This window comes from Heptranchias perlo, chromosome 13, assembly GCF_035084215.1.
Source record: "Heptranchias perlo isolate sHepPer1 chromosome 13, sHepPer1.hap1, whole genome shotgun sequence".
NCBI lineage: Eukaryota > Metazoa > Chordata > Chondrichthyes > Hexanchiformes > Hexanchidae > Heptranchias > Heptranchias perlo.
The window spans coordinates 61193703-61206566 of NC_090337.1; the positions used below are offsets into that span (position 1 = coordinate 61193703).

General features: G+C 44.2%; 1 protein-coding gene across 1 annotated transcript in view; it reads left to right on the plus strand.

Moving 5' to 3' along the window:
- The window catches only part of crocc2 (ciliary rootlet coiled-coil, rootletin family member 2), a 274117-nt gene that overhangs the window by 104299 nt on the left and 156954 nt on the right, over positions 1-12864 (plus strand). The window contains exon 10 of the mRNA XM_067994800.1: positions 10901-10997. Coding sequence (XP_067850901.1) covers positions 10901-10997 — 97 coding nt within the window. The remainder of the gene's footprint in view (positions 1-10900; positions 10998-12864) is intronic.

The following is a 12864-nucleotide window of genomic DNA, read 5'->3' on the forward strand; positions in this document are numbered from 1 at the left end:
GTGAAAGCAGACTAAAATTATCTGGAATCTGTACACATGTACTTTCTCTAGTGGGGGCCCTTGAATAGTGATTCGAAGCAGGTACCCACAGGTGAGCAACATTAAACTATCCCAAAATGTGATCTTATCTAACTCTCTGTAATTCAGTCAACCGTAGAAATAACAGTAATTGACAACAATGTTCAAAATGAGCCCGTCTGCAGCGAGAACTGGTAAAGTAGTTATCTGAACAAATAGAACTTACAAGAAAACAACATTTCCTTAGTAAAAACCGAGTGAACCAAGTGGGATAGATTTTGACTTTGTGCGATAGTGTAAAACGGGTTATAGCGAATCGGCAGCTCGTTTTGCATCTCTCCCCATTGACTTCATGGAAATAAAAATTGTGTGTTGAAATGAATGGGATTTTGATTTTGAATTACTGTAGTGGAGTATACCATTTTAAGGGGGAGAGGGGGTTGAGGGGTTGACCATAAGACCATAAGAGCATAAGAGATAGGAGCAAGAGTAGGCCATTCGGCCCCTCAAGTGAGATCATGGCTGATCTGATTTTTACCTCAATTCCACTTTCCCGCCCTTTCCCCATATCCTTTGACTCCCTTGCTGATCAAAAATTTGTCTAACTCAGCCTTGAATGTATTCAATGACTCAGCCTCCACAGCTTTTTGGGGTAAAGAATTCCAAAGATTCATGACCCTCTGGGAGAAGAAATTCCTCCTAATTTCCGTCTTAAATGGGCAACCCTTATTCTGAGACTATGTCCCCTAGTTTTAGATTCCCCCATGAGGAATAACATCCTCTCAGCATCTACCCTGTCGAATCCCCTCAGAATCTTGCATGTTTCAATAAGATCTCCTCTCATTCTTCTAAACTCCAATGAGTATAGACCCAACCTGTTCAATCTTCCCTCATAAGACAACCCTTCCATACCCGGAATCAACCTAGTGAACCTTCTCTGAACTGCCTCCAATGCAAGTATGTCCTTCCTTAAATAAGGGCACCAGAACTGTACGCAGTACACCAGGTGTGGTCTCACCAGCACCCTGTACAGTTGTAGCATGACTTCCCTGCTTTTATACTCCATGCCCCTAGAAATAAAGGCCAATATTCCGTTTGCCTTCCGGATTACGTGCTGCACCTGTATGTTGACTTTTTGTGTTTCATGTACGAGGACACCCAGATCCCTCTGTACCGCAGCATTTTGTAGTATTTCTCCATTCAAATAATATTTAGCTTTTTTATTATTCCTCCCAAAGTGGATGACTTCACATTTTCTCACATTACATTCCATCTGCCAAATTTTTGCCCATTCGTTTAACCTGTCAATATCCCTTTGCAGACACTTTGTGTCCTCATCGCAACTTGCTTTTCCACCTATCTTTGTATCATCAGCAAAGTTAGCCACAAGACACTCTGTTCCTTCATCCAAGTCACTGATATATATTGTAAATAGTTGAGGCCTCAGCACTGAGCCCTGCGGCACCCCACTAGTTATAGATTGCCATTTTGAAAATGATCCTTTTATCCCGACTTTGTTTTCTGTTAGTTAGCCAATCCTCTATCCATGCCAGTATATTACCCCCAACACCATCTTGTGCAGTAATCTTTTATGTGGCACCTTATCGAATGCCTTTTGGAAATCCAAATATACTGCATCCATTGGTTCCCCTTTATCCACCATGCCAGTTACTTCCTCAAAGAACTTTAATAAATTTGTCAGACACGATTTCCTCTTCATAAAACCACGTTGACTCTCCTTGATTGTATTATGAGTCTCCAAATGTCCTGCTACTACTTCCTTAATAATGGATTCTAGCATTTTCCCAATGACAGATGTTAGGCTTACTGGTCTATAGTTACCTGCTTACTGTCTCACTCCCTTCTTGAATAGGGGTTGTTACGTTTGCAGTTTTCCAATCCGCTGGGACCTTTCCAGAATCCAGTGAATTCTGGAAGATTACAACCAATGCATCTAGTATCTCTGTAGCCACTTCCTTTAAGACCCTCAGATGCAAGCCATCAGGTTCAGGGGACTTGTCAGCCTTTAGACCCATTAGTTTACCTAGTACTTTTTCTTTAGTGATAGTGATTGTTTTTAGTTCCTCCCTCCCCTTTGCCCCTTGATTTTCAACTATTTTTGATATGTTATTAGTATCTTCTACTGTGAAGGCAGATACAAAATATCTGTTCAATCCCTTTGCCATTTCCTGCTTTTCCATTATTATTTCCCCAGTCTCATCCTCCAAGGGACCAGTGTTTACTTCAGCTACCCTCTTCCTTTTTATATACTTGTAGAAGCTTTTACTGTCAGTTTTTATATTTCTCGCTAGTTTACTCTCATAATTTATTTTCTCCCTCTTTATTATTCTTTTAGTCATCCTTTGCTGCTTTTTAAAGTTTTCCCAATCTTCGGGCTGACCAGTAATCTTTGCCATGTTGTATGGTTTTTCTTTTAACCTGATACCATCCTTGACTTCCTTAGTTAACCATGGTTATGCCAACCTTTTTGTGGAGTCTTTCCTCCTCACAGGGATATATTTTTGTTGCGAGTCATAAAATATCTTTTTAAATGTTTGCCACTGCTTATCCACCATCATACCATCTAATCTGTTTACCCAGTCCACTTTAGCCAATTCCGCCCTCGTTCCTTTATAATTGCCCTTATCTAAGTTTAATACAGTAGTTTCAGACCCAAGATCCTTGCTCTCAAACTGGATGTGAAATTCTATCATAAGAACAGAAGAAATAGGAGCAGGAGTAGGCCAATCGGCCCCTCGAGCCTGCTCCGCCATTCAATAAGATCATGGCTGATCTGATCCTAACCTCAAATCTAAAGAATACAAGAAGTAGGAACAGGACCCGGCCACTCAGCCCCTGGGCCCGCTCCGCCACCCACAGGGCCTTGACCGATCCGAACTCAGCTTCATGTCCAATTTCCTTCCCGCTCCCCGTAACCCCTAATTCCCTTTACTTCTAGGAAACTGTCGATTTCTGTTTTATATTTATTTAATGATGTAGCTTCCACAGCTTCCTGGGGCAGCAAATTCCACAGACCTACAAACCTGAGTGAAGAAGTTTCTCCTCATCTCAGTTTTGAAAGAGCAGCCCCTTATTCTAAGATTATGCTCCCTAGTTCGAGATTCACTCATCCTTGGGAACATCCTTACCGCATCCACCGGATCAAACCCCTTCACAATCTTATATGTTTCAATAAGATCGCCTCTCATTCTTCTGAACTCCAATGAGTAGAGTCCCAATCTACTCAACCTCTCCTCATATGTCCACTCCCTCATCCCCAGAATTAACTGAGTGAACCTTCTTTGTACTGCCTCGAGAGCAAATATGTCTTTTCTTAAGTATGGACACCAAAACTATATGCAGTATTTCAGGTGCGGTGTCACCAATACCTTATATAACTGCAGCAATACCTCCCTGTTTTTATATTCTATCCCCCTAGCAGTAAAAGCCAACATTCCGTTGGCCTTCTTGATCACCTGCTGCACCTGCATACTAACTTTTTGATTTTCTTGCACTAGGACCCCCAGATCCCTTTGTACTGCAGTACTTTCCAGTTTCTCGCCATTAAGATAATAACTTGCTCTCTGATTTTTCCTGCCAAAGTGCATAACCTCACATTTTCCAATATTGTATTGCATCTGCCAAATCTCCGCCCACTCACCCAGCCTGTCTATATCCCCTTGTAGGTTTTTTATGTCCTCCTCACTCTCCACTTTCCCTCCCATCTTTGTATCATCTGCAAACTTTGATATGTTACACTCGGTCCCCTCCTCCAAATCGTTAATATAGATTGTAAAGAGTTGGGGACCCAGCACCGACCCCTGCGGAACACCACTGGCTACTGGTTGCCAGTCCGAGAATGAACCATTTATCCCAACTCTCTGCTTCCTGTTAGATAACCAATCCTCCACCCATGCCAGAATATTACCCCCAATCCAGTGATTCTTTATCTTGAGCAATAATCTTTTATGTGGCACCTTGTCGAATGCCTTCTGGAAGTCTAAATACACTACGTCCACTGGTTCCCCTTTATCCACCCTGTACGTTATGTCCTCAAAGAACTCAAGCAAATTTGTCAGACATGATTCCTCTTCATAAAGCCATGCCGACTTTGTCCTATTAAATTATGTTTATCCAAATGTTCCGCTACTGTCTCCTTAATAATAGACTCCAAAATTTTACCCACCACAGATGTTAGGCTAACTGGTCTATAATTTCCAGCCTTCTGCCTACTACCCTTTTTATATAAGGGTGTTACAATAGCAGTTTTCCAATCTGCCGGGACCTTTGCCGAGTCCAGAGAATTTTGGAAAATTATTACCAAAGCATCCACAATCCCTGCTGCCACTTCCCTCAAGACCCTAGGATGTAAGCCATCAGGTCCAGGGGATTTATCCGCCTTGAGTCCCATTAATTTACTGAGTACCAATTCCTGAGTGATTTTAATCGTATTTAGCTCCTCCCTCCCTAGAGCCCCCTGTTTTTCCAGTGTTGGGATATTCTTAGTGTCCTCTACCGTAAAGACTGAAACAAAATATTTGTTCAGCATTTTTGCCATCTCCATGTTTCCCACCATTAATTTCCCAGTCTCATCCTCTGAGGGACCTACGTTTACCTTAGCCACCCTTTTTCTTTTTATATAACTATAGAAACTCTTGCCATCTGTTTTTATATTTTTTGCTAATTTATTTTCATAATCTATCTTCCCTTTCTTAATCAATCCTTTAGTTACTTTTTGCTGTCTTTTGAAGACTTCCCAATCTTCTATCCTCCCACTAAGTTTGGCTGCCTTATATGTCCTTGTTTTTAGTCGGATACGATCCTTAATTTCTTTACTTAGCCACGGATGGCTGTCATTTCTTTTACACCCTTTTTTCCTCAGTGGAATATATATTTTTTGAAAGTTGTAAAATAACTCCTTAAATGAACACCACTTCTCATGTACCATCTTACCCTTTAATCTATTTTCCCAGTCCACTTTAATCAATTCCGCTCTCATATCATCATAGACTCCTTTATTCAAGCTCAGTACGCTTGTTTGAGAACCAACCTTCTCACCCTCTAATTGGATATGGAACGTAACCATGTTATGGTCACTCATTCCAAGGGGATCCTTAACTAGGACATTATTAATTAATCCTGGCTCATTACACAGGACCAGTCATAGAGTCATAGAGTCATACAGCACGGATAGAGGCCCTTCGGCCCATCGTGTCCGCGCCGGCCATCAAGCCCTGTCTACTCTAATCCCATATTCCAGCATTTGGTCCGTAGCCTTGTATGCTATGGCATTTCAAGTGCTCATCCAAATGCTTCTTGAATGTTGTGAGGGTTCCTGCCTCCACAACCCCCTCAGGCAGTGAGTTCCAGACTCCAGCCGCCCTCTGGGTGAAAAAGTTCTTTCTCAAATCCCCTCTAAACTTCCCGCCTTTTACCTTGAATCTATGTCCCCTTGTTATAGAACCCTCAACTAAGGGAAAAAGCTCCTTAATATCTATCCTATCTGTGCCCCTCATAATTTTGTACACCTCAATCATGTCCCCCCTCAGCCTCCTCTGCTCCAAGGAAAACAAACCCAATCTTCCCAGTCTCTCTTCATAGCTGAAGCGCTCCAGCCCTGGTAACATCCTGGTGAATCTCCTCTGCACCCTCTCCAAAGCGATCACATCCTTCCTGTAGTGTGGCGACCAGAACTGCACACAGTACTCCAGCTGTGGCCTAACCAGTGTTTTATACAGCTCCATCATAACCTCCTTGCCCTTATATTCTATGCCTTGGCTAATAAAGGCAAGTATCCCATATGCCTTCTTTACCACCTTATCTACCTGTTCCGCCGCCTTCAGGGATCTGTGAACTTGCACACCAAGATCCCTCTGACCCTCTGTCTTGCCTAGGGTCCTCCCATTCATTGTGTATTCCCTTGCCTTGTTAGTCCCTCCAAAGTGCATCACCTCGCACTTTTCCGGGTTAAATTCCATTTGCCACTGTTCCGCCCATCTGACCAACCCATCTATATCGTCCTGCAGACTGAGGCTATCCTCCTCGCTATTTACCACTATTCACCAGGTCCAAGGTTGCTTGCCCCCTTGTAGGATCAGTGACATACTGCTCAAGAAATCCATCCCTAATACACTCAATAAACTCTTCCTCAAGGCTGCCCTGCCCAATTTGATTTGTCCAGTTACTATGATAGTTAAAATCCCCCATAATTATAGCTGTTCCCTTATTACATGCCCCAACTATTCCTGATTAATACTTCTTCCAGCAGAGTTGCAACTATTAGGAGGCCTATATACTACGCCCACTAGTGTTTCTTTCCCCTTATTATTCCTTATCTCTACCCAAACTGTTTCATTATCCTGATCCTTTGTCCCAATATCATGTCTCAGTATTACAGTGATTCCTTCCTTTATTAACATAGCCACCCCACCTCCCCTTCCTTCCTGCCTGTCCTTCCTGATTGTTAAATACTCTGGCATATTTAATTCCCAGTCGTTGTCACCCTGCAGCCATGTTTCTGTAATGGCCACAAGATCATACCCATATGTAGTTATTTGTGCCATTAACTCGTCCATTTTGTTACGAATGCTACGTGCATTCAGATAAAGAACTTTCAAATATGTTTTGTGACAGTTAGTTCCTGCTTTTTCCTTTTTTAACACTTTACCTTTTACTCCATACCTTCTGTCCCTTCCTGACATGCTTTCCTCTGTCTCCCTGCTCAGGTTCCCAACCCCCTGCCACAGCTTTGATGCTGGGTTAATCACCTTACGCCTTCTAGTTTTTATTTTATCTGTTGTGCCTAAAGTACACTTTCTTTCCGCTGCTCTACGCTTTTCCCTTTCACTTGTTCTTGAACAACTGTATGTACTATTTGTATTGTAGATTTCCCCTGGGTCATCCCCTCTCTTGCTGCTCTCAACTTTATTCCCTTCTGACTCCCCGCTCAGGTTCCCATCCCCCTGCCACTCTAGTTTAAACCTTCCCCAACAGCACTAGCAAACACCCCCGCGAGTACATTGGTCCCAGTCCTGCTCGGGTGTAACCCGTCACGCTTGTACAGGTCCCACCTTCCCCAGAACTGGTCCCAATGTCCCAGGAATCTAAATCCCTCCCTCCTACACCATCCCTGCAGCCACGCATTCATCCTGTCTATTTTCCTGTTCCTATACTCACTAGCACGTGGCACCAGTAGTCATCCTGAGATCACTACCTTTGAAGTCCTGCTTTTTAATTCATCTAACTCCTTAAATTCACCTTGCAGGACCTCATCCCTTTTTTTTTACCTATGCCGTTGGTACCAATATGGACCACGACTACTGGCTGTTCACCCTCTCCCTCCAGAATGCCCTGCAGCCGCTCCGTGACATCCTTGACCCTAGCACCAGGGAGGCAACATACCATCCTGGAGTCACGTTTGCAGCCGCAGAAACGCCTATCTGTTCCCCTTACAATTGAATCCCCTATCACTATAGCCCTCCCACTCTACTTCCTCCCCTCCTGTGCAGCAGAGCCACCCGTGGTGCCACGAACCTGGCTCTTGCTGCTTTCCCCTGATAAGCCATCTCCCCCAACAGTATCTAAAGCAGAATATCTGTTTGAGAGGGAGATGGCCCGAGGGGACTCCTGCTCTACCTTCCTAGTCCTTTTACTCTTCCTGGCAGTCACCCATTTCCTTTCTGCCTGTGTAATCTTTACCTGCGGTGTGACCACCTCACTGAACGTGCTATCCACGATAGTCTCAGCATCGCGGATGCTCCACAGTGAATCCACCCGCAGCTCCAGCTCCGAAATGCGGTTAGCCAGTAGCTGCAGCTGGACACACTTCCTGCACACATGGTCGCCAGGGACACTGGTCGTGTCCATTACTTCCCACATAGTGCAGGAGGAGCATATCACGGGTGCGAGCTGTGCTGCCATGACTTGCCTTAGACTCTCAGACTCTCCTCCCGCTCTAGGTCTCTCCTTTTATACTGTGCTCACCTCTCGGACTCTCCTGCCTCACCTGTGACGTCTCACAGTAGTTTTCTCTTGTTGCAGGCCTGCTGCTGCTTTTATTCCCCAATCTCAGTCTTCCACTCTCAGGTCCACTGCCGCTCTGGGGAAAAAGTTAGGAAAAGCAAGGCAAAGTAGCACCTCCTTCCCCCACTTCACCAAACTCCCACACTTACCAAACTCTCAGTTCACACTGTGTTGTCCACACACCCTACTGTTGCACTGACAAGCCCCTGTATTTCTACAGTTTGTGACTCAGATGAGTCAGGCCTGCCCCACCTTCAGGTACCAGTTTAATCTAGCTAACCAATTAACTTGCTACAGCAGCTCTCTCTGCTGAAGCCTGACAGAAACTTAAAAATGTAAACTTTAAAATTGAACTTAAACAGTTGCTAGCAATTGAACTTAAACAGTTGAAAGCAATATGCACTAGATTTTAAAGAGATTAACCCTTAAACTCCCACACTTACCAAACTCTCAGTTCACACTGTGTTGTCCGCACACCGTCATGTTATGATCACTGCTTCCCAAGGGATCCTTTACTTTGAGATCATTAATTAATCCTGTTTCATTACCCATTACCAGATCCAAAATGGGCTGTTCCCTGGTTGGTTCCCTGATGTATTGGTCTAAGAAACAGTCCCTAATACACTCTATGAACTTGAAGGTTGCCCTATCCAGGAGCAGGCATGATTGCCATTTTGTTTAAACGTAGCTGAGGCTGTAGATAGAAAGCGATCGGAGCATTTTGCTTGTTTTTAGAACATTTACAGCACAGGAGGACGTCATTTGGTCCCTCGTGCCTGTCTGGGCTCTTTGATAATGCAATCCAAAACTAATGCCAGTGCCTCACTCTCTCCCCATAGCCCTGCGTCTTGCTCTACTTCCAACATTTATCCAATTTTCCCTTCAAAGATATCATGATCTCTGCCTCCGCTACTCCCTGTGGCGATGCTGTTCTTGTGCCATGTCTGGGTCTATTGTAGACTAATTGATAGAGGTTGATTGCCATGATTAGTCAACAACTCCATTATCGTTGTATCATGCGACTACCAGAATGGTAGAAGGCGAACTAGATGGACCTTGGTCTTTTTTTGTCTAGCAATTCCTACGTTCCATTTTAATTTCATTGAAGGGAAACATTCACGAGTCAGCTGTTCATGTAAAATATTAAAAAGATTGTATACTTCAGTTAGTCCAGTTTTACGCACCTTAATTTAGGAAGGATGTCAAGGTGATGGAGAGGATCCAACAGAGATTCACTTACATGATACCAAGGAAAGAGGCTTTTGTTATGAGGAGAATCGGTTACAAGGAGATCTGTTGGGGGTGCTCAAAATTACAAAGCGATTCAATAAGCTAAAGAGGCAAAACCTATTTCCACTGGTCAGTAAGTCAGTAACTAGGGGGCATGAATTTAAGATCATTACCAAAAGAATAAAGGGAAAGGATAGAATTTATTTTTTTTAACACAGAGGGTTATTAGGACTGTCCTATCAGAAGCAGTGGTGGAAGCAGAATCCATAATATTTGAAAAAGAACACTGTAAAAGGGTATGGGGAAAGGGAAAGGGGAACGAGACTAAGTGAATATTTCTATCAGGGAGCTGCCGCTGGCACAGTGGGCTCAATAACCTTCTACTGCACTGTAAAATTCCATGATTCCATTATTCTATCCCAGTGTGACAGTGTTTTAATAACATTGTCCATCATTCTCAGGGAATAATTTTTAATAGATTCCACACATTTGCAACACACCACCTTGAGATGCAGCAGAGTGACCGGAAAAGATACTCGAGGTTGGCGCATTAAAGCAAATCCCTCGCTCCAACCAGCCGTTCTCAGGTGGGCTTCGCACTGTGACATTGTGTGCTGATGCTCATCACTGCCTTTATCACAGACCTCAGAGATCCCCAATAAAAGGAGAGATGCGGAATACTTTTCTGGGCATTCTAGTCCAAGACCTGACTAAGCTTAATACTTCCGCTCCGCTCAGGAATTTTGAGGTTGTATTGCTGTAGTAGTGTGTTTTTATGCCACGAGAGGGCCTCACAGAGCCAGTTGATAATTTAAACCCCCTCTTGTGGAAGCAGCTGGCAAGCCAGCAATTCAATTTACTCCACAGGTCCAAGGAGTTCTCTCCAGGTCCTGATCCAAAAAAGCAGAACTTAATCAACAACAATTTGCATTTATATAGCACCTTTAAAATAGAAAGAAAATGCCCCAAGGCATTTAACAAGGTTTTCAAGGTCTTAGAAAGGGTGCTGAGGAAATTTCTTAGAATGGTACCAGGGATGAGGGTACTCATAGACTGGAGAAGCTGGGATTGTTCTCCTTAGAGCAGAGAAAGTTAAGGGGAGATTTGATCGAGGTCTTCAAAATATGAAGGCTTTTGACAGAGCAAATAAAGAGAAACTGGCAGGAGGGTCGGTAACCAGAGGACACAGATTTAAGATAATTGGCAAAAGAATTGCAGGGGAGATGAGAAATTTTTTTTACGCTGTGAGTTGTTCTGGATCTGGAATGCACTGCCTAAAGCGATGGTGGAAGCAGATTCAATAGTAACTTTCAAAAGGGAATTGAATATATTCTTGAAGAGAAAAATTTGTAGGGCTATGGGGAAAAAGCAGAGGAGTGGGATTAATTGGGAAGCTCTTTCAAAGAGCCGGCACAGACACAATGGGCCAAATGGCCTCCAGTGCTATATGATTCGAACAAAGGTGTAAGGAAAGAAAAAATAATTAGAATAGTGGAATTTCCAACCCCTGAATAAAACCTCCAGAAGTTTTTTCGCTGTTCCAATTTAGGTGAAGTACATCGAACTTGTTAAGAAAAGTTTTCATCTGACATCCATGAACTCCATTGTTATATCTTGTGTTCCTGTTCAGGATTAATGAGTTATCTGTTGCCATGGAGAGGCTGAAGATACAGAATGCTGAGAAGGAGAGAACCATCACTTCACTCAACCGTACAATGGAGAAGTTTGTAATTGTGAGTGTGCTGTGGCTAATCTCTGGCTTTGCGGGGTGGGATGTGGCAAAGCAAGACTGAGGCTCTGTGTTCTTGTAAAACAGTGGTCCTGTAGCCATGAGTGATGTGCAGGAACCAAAGAGCAAGGCACAGTCTCAACATAGCAAGGAAAGAAATGTGCCATTGCCCCACATAAATGGAGCAAAGTCAAGCTTTGCTCAGTCATGATGGAACTAACCAACAAATCTGGCCTGCACCAGATTCCTGTGCTGAGGTGTTGTCCACAGTGCTATTCAGCAGCACTTACTCACCAATAACCTGCTCACCGATGCTCAGTTTGGGTTCTGCAGGGCCACTCGGTTCCTGACCTCATTTCAGGCTTGGTCCAAACATGGACAAAAGAGCTGAATTCCAGAGGTGAGGTGAGAGTGACTGCCCTTGACATCAAGGCAGCATTTGACCGAGTGTGGCACCAAGGAGCCCTAGTAAAATTGAAGTCAATGGGAATCAGGGGGCAAACTCTCCAGTGGCTGGAGTCATACCTAGCACAAAGGAAGATGGTAGTGTTTGTTGAAGGCCAATCATCTCATCCCCAGGACATTGCTGCAGGAGTTCCTCAGGGCAGTGTCCCAGGCCCAACCATCTTCAGCTAATTCATCAATGATGTTCCCTCCATCGTAAGATCAGAAATGGGGATGTTCACTGATGACTGCACAGTGTTCAGTTCCATTCGCAACCCCTCAAATAATGAAGCAGTCCGTGCCCGCATGCAGCAAGACCTAGACAACATCCAGGCTTGGGCTGATAAGTGACAAGTAACATTCGCACCAGGCAAGTGCCAGGCAATGACCATCTCCAACAAGAGAGAGTCTAACCACCTCCCCTTGACATTCAACGGCATTACCATCTCCGAATCCCCCACCATCAACATCCTGGGGATCACCGTTGACCAGAAACTTAACTGGACCAGCCACATAAATACAGTGGCTTCAAGAGCAGGTCAGAGGCTGGGTATTCTGCGGCAACTGACTCACCTCCTGACTCCCCAAAGCCTTTCCACTATCTACAAGGCACAAGTCAGGAGTGTGATGGAATACTCTCCACTTGCCTGGATGAGTGCAGCTCCAACAACACTCAAGAAGCTCGACACCATCCAGGACAAAGCAGCCCATCCACCACCCTAAACATTCACTCCCTTCACCACCGGCGCACTATGGCTGCAGTGTGTACCATCCACAGGATGCACTGCAGCAACTCGCCAAGGCTTCTTCGACAACACCTCCCAAACCCGTGACCTCTACCACCTAGAAGGACAAGGGCAGGAGGCGCATGGGAACCCACCACTTGAATGTTCCCCTCCAAGTCACACACCATCCCGACTTGGAAATATATCACCATTCCTTCATTGTGGCTGGGTTAAAATCCTGGAACTCTCTACCTAACAGCACCGTGGAAGAACCTTCACTTCACGGACTGCAGCGGTTCAAGAAGGCGGCTCACCACCACCTTCTCAAGGGCAATTAGGGATGGGCAATAAATGCCGGCCTTGTCAGCGACGCCCACATCCCATGAATGAATTAAAAAATAAGGTCTTGTTGTTCCCTGAGGGCTGCACTTTGATTTGAGTATTGGAATTGAAAGATCTAACTGTGGTGGGAGGAGGGGAGAAAAAGAATGAGATGAGCATTTGAAACAATTACCTGCAGACTGATGGACATTTCTTCAGAAATTCTACCAAGTATCACCACGCAACTTCATCTGCAGCATCTGACTCTATTTGGATTTTTATATCACCCAAATATCGGCCAGGAATTTCCTAGATTGCGTTTACGCCGAAATTTATGTCGATTTTGATGCTGATCTTGCTGATGGGAATTTAAAC